The sequence below is a fragment of the Anoplolepis gracilipes genome, chromosome 17 (assembly GCF_047496725.1).
Source record: "Anoplolepis gracilipes chromosome 17, ASM4749672v1, whole genome shotgun sequence".
In the NCBI taxonomy this organism is placed as follows: domain Eukaryota; kingdom Metazoa; phylum Arthropoda; class Insecta; order Hymenoptera; family Formicidae; genus Anoplolepis; species Anoplolepis gracilipes.
Window position 1 is genome coordinate 1,615,579 of NC_132986.1, and position 24,880 is coordinate 1,640,458.

Consider the following 24,880-nt stretch of genomic DNA (forward strand, 5'->3'; position numbering starts at 1 on the left):
CAGCCAATCGGAACGCGGAATTTCTTCTTGTTCCAGTTGATCGAGTTTCGATGAAATATCAAAATTTGCCGGTTTCTCGCGGTGACAAACATTATTCCATAAGATTTATCTCGCAAGGTAAAAATTATTATTGAGCATTATGAGAGAAGGAGGAAAATATTTTTCTAATCATGTTTGTAGTTTTAAAATATTTTGCGATCTTGACGCGTTACATCATATCAATTACGAAAATTAGCCCGATATGAAATTTTCTGCGTGTCATGCTTATTATGCATTGATGTTCTCGACTCCAATTATGAATTTCCTAACGTTATTCCATATCAACTGCATGATACGTTATTCATAAAGCTTTCAATTTAGCCAGTCTTATATTTAGTCGAGTAGTTTTTGGTTATTAAAGGAGAAAAAATTTTTTATTCTATATACTAAATTTATATAAATTAATATAACTAACGTTTACTGTTGCTTATATATTTATTAACTTTAATCAGTGACAACATATTGCTTATTTATTTTAGACAACATATATACATTTGTTGGAATGTCCAGGTATCTGATTAAAACAAGGTCATTATATAAGATTATTATATAGCTATAAAAATCATTGTGGATATATACTGCGAGCACAAAGGAGAGATTAGAAAGCAATGAAAATGACAATGGTTCCAGCTAAGCACACTCTTCATAGTGGAATTTTTCATCCTGTCTTACGACAGTGGCAGTCACCAAATATAGAGATCACTGTTAATAATTTTATGTATCCTATATTTGTATCGTAAGTATGATATATTTTATTATTATTTAAATAATTTAAGCAAACACATCTATATATATCTTTCTACAATATATGAACAAATAATATGCATAAACATAAAATGTATTAATTTGTATCTGTTTGTTACAATATTATGGAAATGTAACTTTTATTTCTAGGGATGAAGAAAATGCAAAAGATGCTATTAATAGTATGCCTGGTGTATATCGTTATGGTATTAATCAATTGGAAAACATGTTACAACCTTTAGTTGCCAAAGGACTGCGATCTGTCTTATTATTTGGGGTATCACAACATCTTGAGAAAGTAGGAATTTTCAAATTGCAATAATATAGAAAGAGAAAAAAAAAGTTTCTGCATAAAACAAAAATATATTAATGTGCAATAACTATCCTATTTAATTTTTTTACTTCTATGTATTTCTAACATCAATTAAATATTTAATAAAGAAAATTTTATTTTTCTTCCAATTCTAACTATCAATTTTTTTAGGATGAAATTGGAAGCAACGCTGATAGTGGAAGAAATCCTATTATTCAAGCTGTACCATTATTGCGAAGAAAGTTTCCTAATTTATTGATAGCATGTGACGTTTGTTTATGCCCATATACAATTCATGGACACTGTGGTATCCTCAACAATGATGGTAGCATAAATAACACAGACAGTATTCGAAGAATTGCTGAAGTTGCTGTGTCATATGCAAAAGCTGGTAAGGATTCTTGTATTTCTAAAAATTATCTTTAAAATATAATTATGTATATAATTATAATTTCAAAAATGTTTGCAATTTATTACAGGCGCACAAATTGTTGCACCATCTGACATGATGGATGGTAGAATAAGTGCAATAAAACATGGTCTAGCTGCTGCTGGATATTCAAATAAAGTAGCAATTTTATCATATGCTGTAAAATTCGCGTCAGCGCTTTACGGGCCTTTCCGAGACGCATCGCAGTCTGCACCTAAATTCGGCGATCGCAAGTGCTACCAGCTGCCACCTGGTAGCATTGGTTTGGCAAATAGGGCTGCTGTAAGTTTTAGCTTATTATTAATTTTTCACTCATTATTTATACATAATATTTTTGATATATAAGAAAAAATAATATGTATATATATATATATATATATATATATATATATATATATATATTTTATTTCATTAATAATTTGAAATACATAAGGCTTCGATATTTACAAACAACAATAATAGACTTGGCAATGAGAGCCGTGCGCGGATGTCGATGCGTATAATTTCTTATTTAGAAATTAATTCTTTTCTGCTTTAGAAATTAATTCTTTCGCGAAATTTAATTCGTGCACTAGGCACATATTTAAAGTAAAATATGTACCCAGTGCACGAATTAAATTTAGCGAAAGAATTAATTTCTAAAGCAGAAAAGAATTAATTTCTAAATAAGAAATTTTACGCATCGACATCTGCGCATGGCTCTCATTGCCAAGTCTATTATTGTTATTTCATTAAATTGTACTCAAAATTTTATTTCAATATTCAAAATTATATTTATAATTCCTTTTTTGCACTTTAGCTATACAGATTAAGTTGATTTTATATGTAATATATGGAATCTGTTTTTTATTTATTTTTTTAAGGCAAGAGATGTAGATGAAGGAACAGATATGTTGATGGTAAAGCCAGGATTGCCTTATTTGGACGTGATACGACACACAAAGAATGCACATCCGCAATATCCTTTATTTGTGTATCAAGTCTCGGGAGAATATGCTATGTTATACCACGGTGCACAAAACGGTGCGATTAATTTGGAGAATGTACTAAGCGAAACGCTACTCTCTATGAGAAGAGCAGGTGCTGATTGTATCATAACATATTTTACACCATTGATTTTGGATATGTTGCAACCGAAAAGCAAGTTATAATTACTATAAATTTTATATATATTTATTCATAATACTAAATCAATTATATTAAAGTATTAATTTTTAATAATAATATTAATAAATTTATTATAATAATTTATTATTAATTAATACTGTGATGTAATTAATTAAATTTAGCATATTATGAATAATATTATTTAGTATTATGAATAATATAATTATAGTTATAGAAAATTAATTTTAATACAGAGGGATAAACTTTTTTTAAATTTAAGTTATTAATTTTAAATTTATTAGGGATTAAATTTAAAATAATAAATTTTGCAAATTAAACATCATAGAATTATCGATAATAGCATTTTATTTTATTTTTATTTGTGTTAAATTGTGCCTCTGTGTTATAATGGCAGCAACATAATGATGTAAGATGGTGCGTCATTACAAACAGACGTTCCGCTTAACCTACTGCCTGAGACGGACAAGTACCGTTATACTGAACGGTATCACGATGCGCGTGAAGCGCAACCAGAATGACACGTTCATTCGTGGCTATTCATTTCACATATGATCTTGTATAAAGTCTGTATATTTTGTACAACAAATCGAAAAAAATTCTTGTTTCAAAACATTACTGGAAAGTGAATCAGATAGATATAGTAGTAGAATATAAAGAGATTATACAGATATTAATAGGACATATAGATGGAAATAAGATGGAAAAATTCCAATAAGCTATTTTAGTGAAATAAATTTCAAATAAATTTTTCTTTTTAAATTATCAAAGAAGAGAAAAAAATTTGAGAGAAAAATCTCTTTTATTCAATATATTGAATATATTGAATAACATTTATCACATTGCAATATTTACATATCTATGATTGCACTTCGAGTTATGTGAAATTAGAATATTTTTAAAAAATTTCAAAAGAGGACTATCGAATTCTTTTTCAATAATTTAATCACATATGATTATTTTTGATAATAATATTGTTTTTTTTTTAACATTATATCTATCTATATTTAAGCAAATATTTTATGAAAATTTATAACAAGGCTTTGATAAACGAATGTTTTAGTGATAAACGTGTTTTCTGTAAAGAATCAATAACAAAAAACTTTTTATTGAAGTGAGATGCAATATTTGAATCATAGTGCTAAATTTTACAATTTTATGTATTCTGAAGCATTTTTTCAGATAATTAATAATAAATATTTATAAATATTATAATATTATATAAATAGTAAAACTGTATAAAAAAAGTATACACACTTATTATTGCCTTTGCACTAGAGTTCTCGATAATCTTTATGATTTTGTAAAAATAATATAAACATAGGAAGTACAATTACATAAAATATATATGTTGAAATTGCTTCTTGTTCGAACAAATTAGATTCAAACATCTTTTTATAACTAAAAAAAGGTGCTATTTATCTTTATTTTATTTGTTTTATATCAAATTTGTTTAAAAACTTTATAATCTTTATTATATTTTATTAAAAATGTTAGAATAAAACATTACATTAAATAATTTTAGCAAAATTCATTATTTTTTTATTGTGACTAAATAAGATTTTTATACACATGTATTATATTTTAAAAATATTTTTTACGTAAAATATAATACATGTATAAATAGCTCTCTTTTGAAGTATTATCAATAATGTTAATTATTGCGAAAGTTGAAAATATTTATTGAAAATTCGGCTATTTCTCTTAAGTAATTCTTTCAACGAAATTCATATTTCTTTTGTTGCAAAGACTAAAAAATATCTATATATTTTTTCATATCTCACAAGGGAACATCTTTATCTCAAAACAGATTATTAGTTATTAATGATAAGCAATTATCGATAGAATAATCATCCAAGCACATATATTTGATATTTCGTATAAGATTCATTGTTTGTGTCTTAATTTTGCAACTATAAAAAATCCTAAATAAATAAATTTACGAATTTGCAGTGAAAGCACTATTTAAGGATATCGATAGTTCAAGCTAGATACCGCGTGGCGATATTCTAGCTGATGCAACTACTATCGATATTTGTCGACGAAAGAATTGCATCGAGAGAGCGAGACCGCAAGCTCTCCGGAATGCTCCGGAATGACGTCCACGTGTTCCATCCGTCGTATCTAATCAACCGCGAGCAAATCGTGACAGCGCGCGAAGGTTCCAAGAGTAGACGATCGTGACGTGGACCAATTAGGTGCGGCCAACTGTACGCGCGTCTGACCAATCGACGCCGCCACCTTCCTTCGACGCGGCGGGCGTCGTAACCAATCAGTGCCGGCCACGACGAATTGTTCCCGTTAATATCCCGGTCCCGAGTCCGGCACCGACATCAGTCATCATTTTACCGTTCGTTTGAGGGAATCGAGGATCACGTACGCAACGCGCGTCAAGGAACATTCGGTGAAAGAAACCGACAATACATTTTCTGCTGGTAAGCGAATTCTCCATTTGAAATATCTCTTCGAAAAGCTCATGCCGAATCGAAAGAAACTTCGCTTAAATCGCCGAGGTATCGACGTCAACCGGGATTCGATGCGGACCTTCGTTGGTACGAGAACGTTCTGTCGAATCTTGGACGTTTCGTGCCAGTCTGCTGTCAATTGTAATTGTCACTCTCAGCTGACGCAGATTTCAACGATCGTTTTTCTCGATTATTTTCGATCGCGTTAGTTTCCTACGTTTTCGCCAACTCGAACTTGTTTTTTTCGTCATATATGGAAATCGCGAAAGACGCGCGAGCCTTTTGCCACGTTTGATCACAAGTCGCTCGATGCGTCTGCCCTCGAAGTTCGTGGAAATTTCCGCGTGTTTATTACACTTGTGTAAAGATGTTGATGAATAATCTTGGCTGATCCATTGATCACGATACGTTCAAATATGTCGAATATCTCTTCGAAGAGATGACGTGTGCCATGCTTATCAAGTCGAATCCGCCCGGTTGAATCTGATAGCTCGTAGAGCATCGTAAAGGATAATCTTTTATTAATCTATGTAGCTATTCAATTGAGTAAATTGAAGCATATTGAAATGTCTTAAGTAACGTTACAAAAATTAGAAGGTCATTTATATGGCAGCAGATGTATATTGATATGGTACCAGACTTAAAGGATAAAGACTATCCTCCAAATATGATTGTAATATGTATAAAAAACGTAACTTATTCGAAGCGTCTTACAAAGCAAATTTTAACAAGATTTTTTTATATAATTAATTATTATTTATTAAGTTAACTTATTATTATACTAAAAGTTATTTTGATAAATATATATTAATAAATTAATATTATTAATAAATATATATTAATTTAGTATTTATGTTTTTAATTATTAATATTTAAAGTTAGAGATATAATTGAATGACATGATAAAATTTAATTACACATATATGATAAAATATTAAGATTTCCAATAAATATCATGTTCAGTTTTAAAGAAATGATATTTGCGTAGGGAAATCTGTTTAAATAAGAGAAAAATTTCACTCGTATATTAATCCTATGATTATTAATGATTTAGGTAAAGTTTACATTAAACCATGATGGGAGTCAAAGCTCTGCTGATAGTGGGGCTGCTCGCAGTCGCCACAATTGCAAAGGAGGATAAAGAAAAGGAAGATATTGGTACAGTGATAGGAATTGATCTGGGTACAACCTATTCCTGGTGAGTATACGATGATACATTGCATCATTGAGAACAATGATTCATACATTTTTTTTCCTTTTTTTTTTCTTTTTTTTTTTTGCAAGCAATTTAATCAAACATTATGTGTATTTTTTAGCGTTGGGGTTTATAAGAACGGTCGTGTAGAGATTATAGCCAACGATCAAGGTAACCGTATCACGCCGTCTTATGTGGCGTTCACCAATGACGGTGAACGTCTAATCGGTGACGCTGCCAAGAATCAACTGACGACGAATCCAGAGAACACTGTGTTCGACGCCAAACGGCTGATCGGCCGCGAATGGTCGGACCCGACTGTGCAGCACGATGTGAAATTCTTCCCATTCCCTGTCATCGAAAAGAACAGTAAACCACACATCAAGGTCGAGACGAGCCAGGGTGAGAAAATATTCGCGCCCGAGGAGATTTCAGCTATGGTTCTGGGCAAGATGAAGGAAACGGCCGAGGCATATCTCGGCAAGAAGGTCACTCACGCGGTGGTCACTGTGCCAGCTTACTTCAATGACGCACAAAGACAGGTATGGTATTCATAACTTACATACTTAACTTTTTGAGATACAAAAGAGATAATATAAATGCAAGGATATCATGAATACCGAATCTTCAAATTTATTCTGTTTAATGTATTTACATATCGAGAAAATGGTATCTATGTCATGATAAGCCCATTCTGATCCAATTATAACGTTTAATTTTTTTGACAGGCGACTAAGGATGCTGGAACGATCTCTGGTCTAGTTGTAATGAGGATTATCAATGAACCGACTGCCGCCGCGATTGCGTATGGCCTGGATAAGAAAGACGGCGAGAAAAACGTACTGGTATTCGATTTGGGTGGCGGTACCTTTGATGTGAGTCTGCTTACCATCGACAACGGTGTGTTCGAGGTCGTCGCTACCAATGGCGACACCCACTTGGGTGGTGAAGATTTCGATCAGCGTGTAATGGATCACTTTATCAAATTGTATAAGAAGAAGAAGGGTAAAGATATTCGCAAAGATAACCGAGCTGTGCAAAAACTGCGTCGTGAAGTTGAAAAGGCCAAGCGAGCGCTCAGTGCTAGTCATCAGGTGTGTTATACATGTCTTTTTTTATATTTATTTAGATATTTCAACTATATAAGATTTTTCTATATTTCTGTGTGCATATTTTATTACAATATTTTCTCGTTTTTCCTTTTTCTTCTTTTTCTTTTATCGAACGCGATTATTATATATTTATAATTGTTACAGGTCAGGATCGAAATTGAATCGTTCTTCGAGGGCGAGGACTTCTCCGAAACGTTGACCCGTGCCAAATTCGAAGAACTGAACATGGACCTCTTCCGTAGCACTTTAAAACCCGTGCAGAAAGTTCTGGAAGATTCTGATATGAGCAAGAAAGATGTAGACGAGATTGTTCTGGTCGGTGGTTCGACCAGGATTCCGAAAGTTCAGCAGTTGGTTAAGGAGTTCTTTGGCGGCAAAGAACCGTCGCGGGGCATTAACCCTGATGAAGCTGTCGCTTATGGCGCTGCTGTACAAGCCGGTGTACTTTCCGGAGAACAGGACACTGATGCTATCGTACTTCTCGATGTTAATCCTCTCACTATGGGTATTGAAACTGTCGGAGGTGTGATGACTAAACTCATTCCAAGGTAATAATTTCAGTGATTTTATATGTATAATCTTAATTATTAAATCTTAATTAAACAAGTTTTTTATTGAAAGGTTGCTTTTTCAAGACAAATATATACAGTATTATACATCTATAAATATAATATATTTCTGCATACATTTGCTTTTTCTATAAACTAAAAAAACTTTTTTAGTTTTATCGTCATTAAATTTCTGAATATTTGGATTATTAATTAATTAATTTATCGACTTTAAGCGTCAATAGAGATGAGATGAAACATGACATTTCTCGTTTTACTTGTGCAGAAACACAGTCATTCCCACGAAGAAATCTCAGATCTTCTCCACGGCGTCTGACAGCCAACATACCGTCACGATTCAGGTGTACGAAGGCGAGCGTCCCATGACCAAGGACAATCATTTGCTCGGCAAGTTCGATTTGACCGGCATCCCGCCAGCGCCACGTGGTATACCACAGATTGAAGTAACTTTCGAGATCGACGCCAACGGTATTCTGCAAGTGTCCGCCGAAGACAAGGGCACAGGCAATCGCGAAAAGATCGTCATTACGAATGATCAGAACCGCTTGACACCCGACGACATCGAACGGATGATCAAGGATGCAGAAAAGTTTGCCGACGACGACAAGAAGCTTAAGGAGCGAGTGGAAGCACGTAACGAGCTCGAATCGTACGCGTATTCGCTCAAGAATCAATTGGCCGACAAGGAAAAGCTCGGCTCGAAGGTGAGCGACGCCGACAAGACCACGATGGAGGAAGCGATTGAGGAGAAGATCAAGTGGCTGGAGGAAAATCAAGACACCGATCCGGAAGAATATAAAAAACAAAAGAAGGAACTTAGCGATATCGTTCAACCGATCATCGCCAAGTTGTATCAGGGCGCAGGCGGTGGTGTCCCACCTACTAGCGGTGGCGAAGATGAAGATCTCAAGGACGAGCTTTAACTGCAAGCCGTCGACCCTTTGGTTCGCGGTTTAGACTGACTACTCGCCTCCACGAGCAAATACTTTACAGAAGTGTCGTTAATATACAATAATTACGAAAAGCTGAGAACGGGATGTTCACGCCGTACGTTTAGCTCTAAAGTGTGGCTGGTTCTAAGTTTCCCTTAGATAATATGTAGTATATATCTAAACTCTTTAAGACTTTTAGGTTAGAAGACATTTGAAGCTAAATGTGCAGTGGGAATATATGTTTCCGTTGTAAATCGTCAATGTACATTTAAGAAAAGTGCGAGAAAGTGCTGAGGATGCCGGACGTCTCGCCGGATTTTTCATACACTCCATGTGACAGCACTTGGGCGGATATATGTTATAAATACGTCAAATATTTATTAATATATACAAAATTTTAACAATTGTTTATATCTAAACATTGTCTCGCATTTTCCTTGAACAAGCAATTCTATCTTGTTGTAAATTGATCACTCAACACATCTTGTGTGCATACAAGATGTATACAAGATACGTCGAGAGAATTACAATATAATCCGCGCTCAATCGAATTACAATAAAATGAGAGGTTTAAATGAATGTGTGCAATACACACATTGTTGCTTAAAAATTTTGTTTTATTGTGCTTCATTTGATTGCGCTTGACTCGTCCGATTCTGAATTGCACGTTGCCAATGTAAGAACGAAGGTATTTTATGGAAATCGTCGTCAGCCAGTCTCTGTATTGTGTTTGCTAAGGAGAAATTTAATCCTCTCGATGGAGAGAAAGAGAGAGCATCTCGGGGAGGGATCTTTCCGACACTGCTCACTCCTCCCCCACGACGAACACATACACATACATTGACTCTACTGCGTCGTTAATTTATTTCGAATTGTTTTGTATGTTCCATTAAGTGTAATAATGATAATCGCGGAGTAAAGCGCGTTAAAGGTTTGTTCGCGAGTATGCGTGAGAGAGTGAATGGTGAATGCGCGGATACGCACGCGGGCTTGTAACTCGTATACTGCCATCGAGTTACATCGTACAATGTAGTCTCTACGTGTGTGAGCGCAAACATGTATCAGTATATCGTAAGAATAAAGATTTTTTCAGTAAACCATACGCTTCTTTTTTAATATCTATCGAAATATTTAACATTTTCCTTTACTTATCTATCTTCAAATACGAAGATGACACATATGACATATATCGCGTTTATGGTTTCTTTAAAAAGTTTCTTAGAATTTATATTTGATCATAGATTATTAATTTTGTTAAGTTTATACAAATTTTCGGGGACCCTTCTTTCAGTAGAAAAAAAAGAGAAAAGATCTATTTTCTATTATTTAGTATTCTAATTATTCGTCGATACAGTGAATAAAGCGAGACGAATCCTTTTGGGTTCTGAGAAATTTATTTAATGAAGTTTAATTTTTTAATGAATTGTAACAAAAACAGTACGGAAATTCATAACATAATCAATTTCCTATAATAAGTTTTTTATCCACCTCTATTTTGCGTACCAGAATACAACCATTAACAGACACGATGACGATAACATAATTCGCTCCTCCAAATGGAACTTTTTGAACACGTTAATTCGCTTGGAACAAGATGCTAGGCGCTTAGACGTAACGTGTTTCTCACGAATTTACTTAGGTACAAAAATAATATCGATAAGATGGGGAATTTATAGCTGTGTTGGAAAAGTTTTGCGATTTTGACTCAAAGTTGTTTCCTTACTTTTTTTTTGCAAAAGTAAACGCTACATTTCGAGACATTGATATCGAGGAATAATCGCAATGTTCTTGCGATAAAAATAAATAACATAATTTAATCATTGCAACATTCGTGTTTAGCTATATATATCTTATTTTTTTCGCTTAAAATATCGTACGACCGTAGACTAATTCTTAAAAATTACGAAAAACTCGTTAATTTATGAATTAAGGACGGCAAATAATTTTCTTAGTTTTCATCTGTACAGGTTGATTTCGAAACTTTTCCCACGCAGCATGTTCGCGACAATTCCTCTTACTCCAGTTTCCAAATCACCGAATAATATCGCTTTACGGATTGTGTAATCTATACATATGTAATAATACTATCCTTAAATGAAAGCGCCGAGAAATCAATCCGTAGCGATATAATTACGGGCGCTGAAAAATTAGTATACACGTATAGGAATCTGAAAAGAAGTTTTGAGTTCTTGAAAAATATTTTTTACTTTTTTCGTGACACACACCGATCCCTTTGACAGTACACGTGAGAAGAAACTGCTGGCCGTAAAAATAGTATTTTTAATCAACGTTCGCGTTCTCTGAAGATGTGATTTTTTTTTCTAATGATGATTTAATGATGCAATAATACATGTCGAGAGATACGCGAGAATATATTTTTTAAGAATCTCAAAACTCTTTTTCTCAAAGAGATGCCAAACCGTGTAAAACGTATAACATAAATTCACCTAACCGAACAGGCAGCAGCTGAAGTGAACGGTATTCGCCTGTGAATCGATTTGTTTCGCCTTTACTTAGGATTTTTCTGTATGTAAAAAGGTAAGGCCAAAAGACATAGGCGTTCAGTGTGTGAATCACGAACAACGAGAGGGACAATTTTCGTCGTAACTCGCAGAGTTAGTACAATTCGCTCTTACTATTTTACACTGAGAACAAGGTAACGAGGTATTTCATTGCGGTTTTTGTACATGTAGAATTGAATATATTCCGTTCTTCGAGAGATTTCATTTTTCTTTTTTGCTTCATACTTTTGGCATTTGCGTCGAAAGCTTCGAACAACGGGTATTGAGCACTTTTCTTTTTTCTAGTTTCTTCTTATAGATCGTTGAAGCGACAATGTACTAATTATGGAATTATAAACTTTGTCTTTCGTGTATAATATGTAATGTATAATCCTAAGGAACATGATGTATTATTTTCGTACTTGTGTATATTTATGTTAGTCACAAACGTAAGTCTGCATATGACTGATAGAAAATCGAAAATCAAACAGAAAAGAGAATAAAATAAAAAAATGGAAGTCCTTCGGTGGATCATTCATATACAAAGTGATTAATTAATTTAGCGAGCGATAAATCTTTTTCTCAGCGAGCTTAAAATACCTTAACGAGCGTAAATATTTCTTCACAGTGTTTTCTTTAGTCTTATGCAGACTTGTGACTAACGGTATTTGTTCCGAGACGGTGATGATGCCTGTAACGCTTACGAATCGGATAAAGTACACTCATGTGTGCTTCCTGGTCGAAATCAATCGAAATCAGATCCGGAACCTCGGAGGATCGTCTTCGGCAAGGAAGCTGACTTGTTCTCGCTTCGATAACGCGAGAACGTAGCAATGATCCGAGACGTCGTGTATCGCACTTGGTGCCACACATGTCCCGCGATTCATTCCGTTTACATCCTCCTCTTCTTCCCCCTTCCCTACCGTTTTATAATAACTACGTAATGCAGAATTTCTATTTTTCTCTCTTTCTTCTCTCTTTACGTGGTAAATATCTTTTTTTCTTCATCTATCATGAACACATTTAACATATTGTTTCCTTCCTGTTTAATTACACAGCGCATCCCGAAATCAACTGGACTGTGAAATAACAGCGTGGATAAGTGATTTCCTTCAAGTTTCTGGCTATACTACTGCTTTCTTTTTTTTTCCTTTTTCTTCTCTGTTTTCTTCCTTTCATATACGCCAGTCTATATATTATATACTTCGGACGTATTCTTATATAATAATATTAATGAATACATATATTTGCGTGCACCTCGCAAGCGGAAAGGATTTCGACTCTGGAATATTTCTCGAATCTCTCATGACACTCTGCCTTCAAGTATTGTGTATGTGAACGCTATAGCTAAATTTAATTATAATATAATTTCGTAATATATATATGTATATATATTTATATATGATTATAGAAGAGATCTGCTTGTACTATAATAAGATTGCTATTAGCGATTGAGTTTAGAATTAAATTGGTCGATTATTATAAATGTCTGTTGTAAAAAAGAAGACGTAGCGCTTAAAGACGAAATCCTCTTCGATCGCGAGATGCACTCCCATACATATACAAATATTATGTAATGCCTACTCGCTAATGCCAATGAATACAATTGAGCTACTAATATGATTGTAGCGTGTATATTATCCTTAAACTCGCGTTTCAATAACTAGACGCGTTTCTTTTTTCGAAAAAAGATTTTTTTGCCACGAAGTTATCCCGTAAAAATGCGCTAGAAATTCTCCCATCGAACATTGAACGATTTAGACACGAGGTGTGTATGTGTATGTGTATGTGTGCGTGCGCGCAATAAATGTATAAATAATTTCTCGGAGCGCAATGCTCGCAAAACACCAAGTTTAGAAATAATGTGTAAAAGTACAAGATAAATACTTTCGATAAATTATAATTTATTACAAAATTCTCGGTAAGACACCGCGCAACCGAGATTAACAATCGTTCGTGTGAATTTTCTTTTGAAATACGAGCCTTAAAAATAAACTTATCATTCGCCAAGTCATAAACACACAATTTTGTTTAAAGTTTCTATACAATGATATATATGTTTTAATCGCTGCATACAACGTGCCTTGAAATTGATACATATCCCTTTTGATAAAAGATGGAATCAGTTTTTCACTTTTTTGGAGACATTTAATTCATCACTAATTAACTCTCTCAATGTGATTTATTGGATAAATCTTTTTCAACAATCAACAATAAAGACTTAATTTCTTTTACTTTTTGCCTAATTTGGCAAAAGTGTGACTTCAATCTTTAGAGAACTAGATTAACTAGAGTTTGACTTTATTTTCATTAAGAGTAAAGTGCTCAAGATCGCTTAAAAGGGACATTTATAGATCTTTTTCAGAATATTGTTCTATTGAAATAGAATTCGTTCGTTGATAGCTTTCGATCCACAGATTACCAAAGGGACAGCTGCAAAGAACAGGTGAACAGTTAAGCACTTGATTGAAATTTGTTTCGAAGACCTGAGAGTTCATCCACGCTGTACTTTTTAGCAATCAGGTATGAAGGAGGTACATGTGTTTTTCATACGCGAAAACCCGAAAGAGGGAAAAAACCCAAGACGATAATCCGTAGATCAAGAGCTCGTTGCCGAAAGATACGGTATGGAATATTCAACAGAAAATTCACGCGTTAATTCACTCCCGCATAGCGACTAAAATTCAACAAATATAATAAAATGCGGTGCGCTTCTGGACCGCATCGCCTTAAATATCATTTCCCTAGTTTGAACAACAACAATGTATCTCGTATCACAGTATATTATTCAGTAGTGTATTTAGTATTTGTCTCTCGCTTGTCTTCACTTTGGATATGGCAAATATGAGATAGTAACAGTAAAATTATACTAATGTAAGTCTATAACTCTTTGGGGCTAAATGCGTATCACAGTGGGAAAATTTTCAACGTTCCTATGTTCATCGCCATTCTCCTCTCTTTCGCTTTCTTCTTCTTTTTTTTTTGTCTTTTTTGTTTTACTTATTTTAGATTATTATTTTTTAACTGTCCAGAAGCGCACCGGTCACCAGAAGCGTGTCGCTTTTGTTTTTCTTTTTTGTTTCTTTTTTCCTCCTTTTTTTTTTTAATAAGACCACGTTATCCATACGCGCACGTTATTACAAAGAAGCGTAAACCGGCAACCAGTATTAAGCAAGCAATATAGTAATATAATATTAGAGAGTATAAGTTTTTTCTTTTTCTTTATCATATTAGTCAAAAAATGCACCATATGTTACTTAAGATACGCATTTTTCGTATCCGCTATGCAGTCTTATCCTAACTTTTCGCTGCGTAGTGTGTCTCTGATAATGCACTATTATGGAACATAGGACTATTGAATTGTACTTCTTTCTTTTTTTATTTTTCAAAGATTATTGCAGTTGCATATAAAACTTTTGGAGATTTTTAAAATGTATGTTTTTTGAAGCTAAGTAACGATATCTAATTTCTTCGGTAGTTTTTATAAAAATAAAAATTAAATAAAATTACGTTAAAGTTGAGATTCAAATAATCTTTTATATCTTTCTCTCCATCTCTTTTTTTTTTTTTTTATAAATGCGATACTAGAAAGAGACAGAGAAAAGCATCGATATATTTGATGTAAATGTATTTGATAGCATATTTTACAGCAAATGACAATGTAAGATTTTAAATTGTTTCAAAAAAAAAAAAAAAAAAAAAAAAAACTTTCCATATATAATATATAATAAAATAAAAAGAGATTTCATATGCAACGGCTTAATAAAAAAGTATACGTAACTGAGCTATATATTGCTTATACGATTATCGAATTGATGCGATATTCCGCGCCAATGTTCGCTAAAAATAAAATCGCTGAGTTATTTTAAGTAGTAGCATCATCGAAAATTCAAACCGGAGTAAAAAAATACTTGATCTTTTTACACACAAAAAGGAAAATACTACACAGCTGTTCCCTAACGCTAAGAACATGTAATAGATAATATTAATATTATCGTCGTGTGCCAATAATAATGCACGGCGCTACTTGCAGTATGTTCTCGATAATCTTCATTGTTCATTTGCAATACTCTGTAATTTTACATTCCAAACATACTATCTCTCTGTCAGATTTTAAATGAATTAACAGATGGCAACATTAAATAATTTGATTCAGTTGTGTGCATGTAAATACAAGTCAACATTCGGAACTTGTGAAAAAAGCAAGATAGTTTAAGACTTCAAAATTTGCTATTGTTTTAAGTAATTGATGAAGGCTCTTTTTGCAACTTCCCTTCGCCTCTACTCATCACATTAGTTTGCTTGTTAGTCCAACTCGATTTTGAAGAAAAATCGGTATAATCTCACTATAATCAGCTTCTGCCAAAACAATGTACTACTGCACTTTGTATTAAAATATGTTTAAGATAATAAACTCCTTCTCTTTGCTTGATTTTTTGCATATTCTATTGAAGAAAATGTTTCGAAGAATCTTCTGCAAAAATATAGAGCTACAATCAACATGCGCACGATCTTCCATAAATCGATAATACTTACGAATAAAGATTTAATGTGTTGAACACTTAAAACAAAGACTGGGAGAACGCCTGGATGACGGTAGGTACAGTAGCGTCGAAACCGTTGATCGTCAAGATATTGTTGTCGCAATTTACTTTGCGATATGTTGAAGAACAGCATACGCTGCAATTAATCAATCTGCAAGAAAAAAAAAAAAAAAAGATCGCGTTTTTGTCTGTTCAAATTTAAGAAATTCATGTAATAAATAGAAATGCGTATCTACTTTGCCTGTGGAAGTTTCAATTCATCTCTGTACGTTGTGAAAGTTGTCTGAGAGTCATCATACTTTTCGTACACTTGATCCACAACATTGATAAAGACATCGTATTTCGTTTTCTGCTTCATAGCCCACGTGATTGGTTTACTCAGATTGGTACCTGCGACGGGTATTCCCTTTAATGTCTTCATAATTTCACTGAAAGATTGCGTCTTGTCGACGTCTGCCTTGTAAACTCCAACGTGTTTGAATGTCGCTACGGTAACGTTCGTTTCGCAACGTAAAAGCATCATCGCGATTAGACAGCCTGTCTCGGCGCCAGTCATATTAGCGTTATGCCAAGCGCGTCCTTCCAACATCATCTTGTTCATGCTAATTGTCACTAGATAGCGCAAATTCGTGGGTTGTTGATGCTAAAAATTATTATTATATTAATAACTATAATTATAATAGAATTATAATTCAACTAAATTTGTTTATAAATATTACAATGCAATTTATAAAAGAAAATGACTTACAGTGAATGACAAATCAAACGCTTTGCGTAGAGCGCCCAGTACTTTGATATTCGGATAAGGTACCGGCGGCAGAGGTTTTTTTGCTGCTTCTTGGATTTTTCGTTTCTCGTAACTCAAAGGTCTTAAAAATATATGTATGTATGAGTAGTAATCTTAAGTATAATCTAATCTATCATCCATAGGAAGGCGTACAAGTGTACTTACTTTCCAGAGTTTTCGTAATTTTTTAGAGTGATGAAAATTAATGCTGGATGAATTTTACTTTGCGCTATATGTTCTGCATTAGTAAGCTGTTCTATTACTTTCTCAACTGCCAATCCATCTGATTCTAATAATCCAAGATTGCTAATCCTTTGCAGATTGTTTAAGAGTGTAACGATATCCATTGACGATATCAATGAATTCCAAACCTTGATACGAAATAGCTGGATGTTATGTCAGCCCATTGATATCGATGCTTGATAAATATCGATTAACAAAATTTTCTGTCTGTTTACACAGTGTTCAAAAATATGGTGCTTGTTTTTAGCCATATATTTTATTATGTAAATTTAAAATCAATTTTGCTACAATTTCGATGAAACTTAATTATTCCCATTAATAATTTTATTTTTAATGTTATAAATATTTTAACAATATATAAATTTAATATCTGTGTTAAAATTACATAAAATATAGCATATAACTTTATTTATAACATTTCTAAAAATCGCATTTCAATGAATTAATTGCACAACAAAGAAAAAAATAAGATTCTAGCTAAGATTTTACCTCCTTGGATTTTAGCAAGTGTCCAGGTACGTGCTCTAGTGAATAGCCATATGTTTCGAGCAAAGCAGCTGCTTGAACCTCATCTTCACAGTGTTTGAAGTTCTCTACATCTTCTATATACTTCAATATTTCGTTAATATTGGGATTCTCGGATTGGTCCCCCAAAGCTGCTTTGGTTTTTACCATGCCGTAAATTATATATTTCAGTATCACTCCTTTTTCTATTAAATAATTACAACTGCCTAAGTAACATTGTTATAGCACTGAGGAATGGCTGCAGCCATCAATCACAATATAATATAAATCCACTAAATATAAGTTGTCTGTTAATGTCTATAAGTTAAATTAATCCTTATATCAGTAATTGTTATTACACTCATTACAATCATCCATATCAATTATAATTAAATAGAAGTAAAAACATAAGAAAAGAAATAACAAGAGTAGATTTGTTATTATTGTATCTCAAAAGTTAACAAATTTTTTGCAAAAATTGACAAAAACATTGAATTACAATATTAAATAGTGAATTTACTTGTTATTTTCTGAGATATATTAATTTTTTTCATGATAATTTTCTTATCAATTTATTAATTTTATCTTTTTTTTCTCATCCTTCTTTCATAAATCACAGTTTTATGGATCTTTTACCTGGACTATTGGCTGAAGGATGAGCCATCTTGATAATGTCTTTATGCTTCCAACCGTATCTACTTCTGTATTTTGTGACACATTTTACTAGATCCAATGGTTCTTTAGAAAGGTACCAGTTGTTAATAGCCTTTCTCAAACCTTGACCCCATCCTTGTGTAATATAATCCAACTCTTTCTCTTTGGACAGTTTGGAGGCAAATTTGATAAACAGAATAAAGTCCTGTGTAGACGCACAGATTTTTGCTATATTATTGTATGCCATATTACGCAACGTCTCGCTCTTGTTTTGCCTGCAGCAAACAGCGAGAGCAAATATCAAAGCTTCCAGATGTGGAACAAGATTGCTTTCAAATGCCTACAAATAGTCTCATTTTAGAATATAGAAATAAATATTTTGATATGTACTATGTATCTTATACTAATAATTACTTTTATGATTAGTTCCATGGGTACCAATTGTTTTTCCTCATTACCGGCAAGTTCTTCTATAGATGGAACATTCTTAATTATAAAATAATTATGGGCAAACCAATATCCAGGTTGATAGTTGCCATATTCTTTTCCAATATATAGAAACCGAGATAGACGTATTTCAGGCTCTTCGAATTTTTGTTCTTCATAAATCCGTGGTCGATGGATTTTAGGATAATCAATTCTTGGGCCGACATACTTATAGTGAACAAATCCAGAGATATTTCCAGCCATTTCCTAACAACAACACATTTAAAATAACAATTAAATTATAAAAGATTTATAAGTATTATTATTAATTATAAGAATCATTGACAAAGAGCACACTCATCAATAATTATTCAAGTTTCTACAAACAACTTTCAAATAAAATAATTAGATTAAATTTTTTTTTAAGTATTTTTTGATAAATAAATTTATATTACTAAAATAATGTTTCCAATTTAAATGCTTTTTATAAGAAACAAATTCCAAATTCATACACACTTTTCTGCGATACTTATTCTAAATATTTATAAATATAAAAAAAATATATAGAATGTAATATGCAAATATACAAAATATAAATTGCCTTGCAAGAGTATACAATACATAAATGTATTTTTGATAAATAGAACATATTTGGTAATTAATAAAAAATATATATATATTGAAAAAACAAGCAAGAACTTTTTAAAAATCACTTTTTCGTTCAACAAAATTTTATTCATCAATAGTTAACAAAGTGCTCTTCATTTAAGGAAACAAGAACTTTGATCATGTATGTGTAAACAAATAATCTCTCGTTTTTCATGTAACACCCTTACTTGTTTGGAATTTTTCTTTAAAAAGAAAAGAAAACATATATGTGAAGAACACTTTGAGTTTTACACCAACCCGTTGACACGATCGTGAATTGACATTCGCGTCTCTCCTCGACACACATATATATGTATGTGTATATATATATATATATATAATATATGTATATATATATATATATATATATATTTACACACACACACATATATACACATATCACATATGACGCGTCAAGCTTTGACATACATGTGCATACGTGCATACACGCACGAATGCGGACTTCTTCGCGAGGATCGCACGTACGTACCACCTGGTTACCGGATAAAGTAATCACGAAGATATGCGGGAGGGTGACGCGAATCTTCGTCAGTAGAAGCGACACAAAATTCAAGTAAAATCAAACGAGAGTCATGACGAGAGAGACACGATCGTTCTGTATGCGCTTTACCTTGCGTCAATGCGACGTGACGGAACGAACGATATACGCAAGAGAAAACAGAGTAGACGACAATATCAACTATCAACGACGATGACGATAATGACAACGTTAAACGACGTGCGGGAGCGCACTGACGTACGCGAGCGCCGCGTAGCGGCGACATTTCGCATTGCATAATTGAGCACGATGACAGTAGATGGCGCCACACTGACGTTTCATCGACATTTAGCTTCCCTTATACTCTATATATAAGACTACATAATAATAAAAGAAAGGTCGGTCTCTTTCTCTTTTTCTGCTTAGCTGTAGTATGGAAAACACTCTGTCAAAATCAACAAACGAAATCGAAATACATTAGTACATTAATTATAAATATTATTGACAAAGAGCATCACATACGTCTGTCAACAGTAGATATTATTTATTATTGTTAGATTTCAGAAAATAATCATCAATTATAGAGTATTAATTAGATTAATACTTTTATTTTTTTTTAGATATTTATTTAGTAATGTATTAAAATCTCAATCTATGTTTCATTTAAACGTACTTAGACATTCTTTATAAAAATGTGTCATAAAAAATATACATAAATTTAAAATTAGGTATAAATTTCATTATAAAATATTGAATAAATTGTGTATTAGAATTTTCTATAATGAAATATTATCTGCACTACAAAAAAAGTGGGAAAGAGAAGAGTGTGTATATGTTATAATTATACAGAATACTGCATCAATTATCACTTAACCGATTAATCATTTTGATTAAATCGGCAAATTAAAATGTCATAAATTAACAGAGTATGAGAAGCATTAAAATTGTTCTTGTTTCGTGTATCAATTCGTACATTCGCAACTAAAAAATTAATGAAAACAATTTTCTTCGAGAGATTGATTCGTTGTACATTGGCCTTTAAGAGTATGTGTACGAAAGACAAAACGAGTAAAATGACAGTCCCTCGGCCATCGCGCGCTTCCCCTCCGCGCTATTATGACTAAGATCAATTGCACACAAAGATCGAGATAAGTATAATGAAAATGAATAGACGATTCTCCCAGTCGATCGATCAACTCTAGAATTAACTCCCCGCTATATTTAAATTGATATCACATTGTAATTGTCTTTTAATCTTCGCGTTGATACGTTGTAACAAAGAGTAGACAGTCCCCTGCTATCTCTAATTAAATATTAATCGGACTCTATATTTCGTAATTCAATCAAACCTATCATTTACCAGTTATTTATCATTTATCGTTTAAGCCGCATCAAATCAATAGAGGATGTTTTCAGACTCTTTCAATCCGATCTACATATGTACATGGCTTAATTATGTTGATAATACAATTAAATCGAAAGATGACGTAAATTTTTGCAAAGTTGCTGTTGTGATAAAATTTTATACAGAAAAATAAATTTTATCAGAAAGTAAAATAAAATTTATTTATCAATTTTATCACAAAAGCAACTTTACAAAAATTTTATTATTAACATAATTAAGCCACGTGTATAGATCGAAATAAAAAAAAACAATTCAAGACGTTATTATGAACGTAAATTTTTATCAAAAAACAATTTTGAAAAAATTTACATCATTCTTTCTAAATGTAACAGGTCATAATAATACTCTTGAATGCTCTCGATCCATATTCAGATAACAATCAGAAATCTTTGCAATATACAATTTCAAACAAATTTAATCACACTGTATTTTAACGTTATTGAATATTGTAAACATATATATACGAAATGCGTGAGAAAAGAGAACAAAAATGTTTAGACATCATGTTCTTTTCGCAAGACATGTTAATCCGTTGAATTTATGAAGTTTTTTATGCTAAACCACTCTCTTATGCTACGAAACCTCTTATCCTACGACAAAAAATTCTCTCATGCTACGACCGCGAAAGGGGAATTATACCCCCCACTCTTAAATTTTTGTCGTGGGATCAGAGGTTTAAAGGAAAGATTCCGGACCGAAAATGTCGTAGGATAAGAGGTCCGACTGTAATTCGTGGTCAATGAAATCTTTCTGTTTTTTTCTTTGTTTTTCATCAATTGCGAGCAAACTTGATTACCAAATTCAATAGAAATACGCACGTATGCGTAAAAAGAATCTGTAGAGATGCAAATATGTAATCTTATATATATATATATATATGGAGAGGGAATAAATCGCTTTATCGGTGAAAAAAATCGCGTGACGCATAATGGTGCGCCCGCGTGTATATGCGTGAGATTTTACGATCATGTATTTATGGCCGACGTTTCTCCCTGTGGCCACTCTCGACGCTTTTTCTCAGTTTCTTGTCATTTTCTGATTGCTTTTTTATCATCTTGTTCATTGACCCGTTCTCTTTTCAGTAATATTAGAACCTGGAACTACGGCACGAATGATTTATGATGATTATGATTTTGATGACGGATCAAGTAAGCGGTTTCATAATTTAAGAACAGTTTTTAGTTGCATCTTCTTCTACTTTTTATAAGGTGTTCATTTTATATTATTTGATTATTTCGTTTAATACTAGTCCTGTCACGTTTTAATTTTCGCACAATCGTAGTTATCATAAGTTTTAATGTATAATTTTACACATATTTTTCGAAACAAAAAAAAAAAAAATAATAAAAAACTGGAGAAAAAATAGGATATAAAATGTCTACTTTGAATAATTTATATTTTATATATTCCATCTATATGAAGAAATAGAAATATATGAAAAAATATAAGATAGATATTTTATTTTTTGTAAATTCGAGATTTTTTTTCATTGCAAGTAAGAGCAATGAAAGCTTGTGAAACCTTGTGAAGACAAAGCTTTTTACAGAAAAACTTTTGTAGGAAATTGAAGAGATTTGCGCGTGAAATTAAAAATCTACACATGATTGAAAATTTATAGATATTTGTCGAATAATCCTTTTTTTTATACATAGAGCTTTTTTTTAAAAAGCATTAGATATCTTCTTGATAACAGATTTGCGGATCAATTTAGAAACGGTTTTTTCTTAATGAAAATGTCAAAGCATCAATAACTTTCGAGTTATAAACGATTAAAGAAGAGCTTTTCGCAAGCTAAACTTAGTGGAGCTGAAACTATTAACGAAACTATTTTACTTAATTTCAGATGAAATTTACTTTAAAGGAATTTTAATTTGCTTAGTTTCAAAGATATATAAGATGACAAAAATTGTAAAAACTTGCAAGAAAATGATAATTTTGCGTCGATATTTTCGCTAAAGAAAAAATATCGATAATTCCAAGTTAATCAAAGAATCCACTATTGAAAGAACATCCGGTGATTTCGAGACATTACATATATGTGAAATCACATTTTTATGAAATTCTGTACGCGCGATGATTCTTAAATTGAAAGCAAATTTTACATCAAGCCTGTCGAAATAAAATATACATCTAAAATTCTAAAATCAAAAATCTATTTCCCTTATAAAACATTCTCTTTGTATATTATGCTTTAAAACTTTATTATGATTTAATCAGAGAACTCAAAGTAAAATACATAATAGTATCGGGGTTTTTTCTAGAACATTCAATCAGTAATATTTGCGATGTTTTGCTTTTGATGAGAGACGAATCTAATATATATATATATATATATATCGCAGCTATCTATTTATCAATAATATCACATTTTGCTATATAAAATTCTAAAATTTACGTGACGATGGAATTCGGATGAAATCTTCGAACGATCGACGCGCGTAGTATCATAAAATCTTATGTTTTTCACCCCGTTTTCCATGGATAAATGTGTATTAGTACGATCACGTCTCACTCAGAGCTGAGGCGTACAATTATTGTATGCGGTCGTAATGTGTGTCGAAACGCGAGAGTTTGGTCGCTTTTATCCATGCGATTATACCGCAACGCACGCACATACACACATACATACATACATACATATATATATATATATATATATATATATATATATATATATAAAAGCTCTAAACTAGCCGCACATTACTCGTGTGCTTCCGCGACAGCTGAAAGTTACTTGTAATTGTTAGCAGCGAGGGAGAGAAAGGGGGGACCACACTCGTTCCCATCTGGGGGGCAGGGGAACTGCATGTACGAGTGAGCGTGGCCGTGCGTGAAGCCAGCTCCCCCTCCCCTCGATGGCTATACAAACGAGTGAGTTTCTCTACTCATTATGCGTATTTATAACTATACGAGTCACACACACACACGCATGCACACGCACATACGTTGGCCCGCGATGCTATCGATTTTTCTGGATCTCCGCGCAACGATTATGTCCGCGTGTATTGTACATAGATATGTGCCACTCGCATCGGCATGTTATGTAACGCATGTTCTGTGTATCGCGTTTCTATTAATGTCACTAATCGTCCGAGTATTAATCACGTTGTATCGTATTTCTCGACCATGTAAAATACTGAGTTTGCTTGTGTGCGGATGTGTGAATCCTATAATGTTTTGCCTCGATCATTATCTCTTAGGTGCGCGAAGTAAAACGCATCGAGGCGACCGCGATTCTTTCGAATTTATTTTTCTGTTCTCTCTTTTTTTTTTTTTTTTTTTCGTTTTGGAATATCCTACCCCTATGGGGTCTAAACATGATTTAAGCGGACATAAAAACAGGCACGCACACCCTCGGGCAAGTTTAGGTTTTCGAAGCAACGCTGCGTGGTTTCCCCGATATTTCGTCGCAGCACGGAACAAAGGGAAACAAAAAAATCTTTTCTCAGTGTAAAATTTTTTGTCTGAAAATTACGCGACGAAAAGCTCCGCGTATCTCTTGTCGACCTCTAAGCAATCGAAAGAGAGTACGATGAAAAATATTTGGAGAATATCATATATATATTATGAAATGTTGACTTTATCTTCTCTCGATACCTTTTTTTTGTTTTTCAATTTTTTTCGAAGACGTGCAATTTTCAGATTTATAATAATAGTAGAAGAGATGTCAACGAACTTGCATTATCTCTATGTATATATAAATACGATCGAAAGATATCCCTCTTATATTATATAATGCGTTAGC

General features: G+C 32.7%; 2 protein-coding genes across 8 annotated transcripts in view; one reads left to right on the forward strand and one right to left on the reverse strand.

Annotated features, from left to right (window-relative positions):
* The first annotated feature begins 15 nt into the window (after positions 1-15).
* LOC140675258 (endoplasmic reticulum chaperone BiP) lies at positions 16-10,021 on the forward strand. Of its 3 annotated transcripts, XM_072909545.1 has the most exons (11): positions 16-117; positions 519-775; positions 934-1,081; positions 1,268-1,487; positions 1,576-1,808; positions 2,390-2,606; positions 6,206-6,314; positions 6,433-6,853; positions 7,040-7,405; positions 7,568-7,971; positions 8,258-10,021. In XM_072909545.1, exons 2-11 carry the CDS (start codon positions 648-650, stop codon positions 8,913-8,915), a joined length of 2,904 nt encoding a protein of 967 aa, XP_072765646.1. In that variant the 5' UTR covers positions 16-117; positions 519-647; the 3' UTR covers positions 8,916-10,021. The 3 variants fall into 3 exon arrangements, with proteins under 3 accessions (XP_072765646.1, XP_072765645.1, XP_072765644.1); XM_072909544.1 differs by lacking the exons at positions 6,206-6,314; positions 6,433-6,853; positions 7,040-7,405; positions 7,568-7,971; positions 8,258-10,021 and having other exon boundaries at positions 45-117; positions 550-775; positions 2,390-3,689; XM_072909543.1 differs by lacking the exons at positions 16-117; positions 519-775; positions 934-1,081; ... (1 more) ...; positions 1,576-1,808; positions 2,390-2,606 and adding an exon at positions 4,932-5,086 and having other exon boundaries at positions 6,171-6,314.
* Positions 10,022-11,554: 1,533 nt separating this feature from the next.
* LOC140675259 (RNA-binding protein RO60) overlaps positions 11,555-24,880 on the reverse strand; it is a 36,216-nt gene continuing 22,890 nt past the window's right edge. Inside the window, exons 1-9 of one of the 5 annotated variants that reach the window (XM_072909546.1) lie at positions 19,863-20,000; positions 18,572-18,850; positions 18,140-18,497; positions 17,489-17,709; positions 16,922-17,127; positions 16,718-16,838; positions 16,206-16,612; positions 15,962-16,120; positions 11,555-15,899 (exon numbers count right to left, since the gene is read on the reverse strand). In XM_072909546.1, coding sequence (XP_072765647.1) covers positions 15,988-16,120; positions 16,206-16,612; positions 16,718-16,838; positions 16,922-17,127; positions 17,489-17,709; positions 18,140-18,497; positions 18,572-18,847 — 1,722 coding nt within the window. In that variant the 5' untranslated portion in view covers positions 18,848-18,850; positions 19,863-20,000 and the 3' untranslated portion in view covers positions 11,555-15,899; positions 15,962-15,987. The other 4 variants (XM_072909547.1, XM_072909548.1, XM_072909550.1 and 1 more) reach the window with 4 other exon arrangements.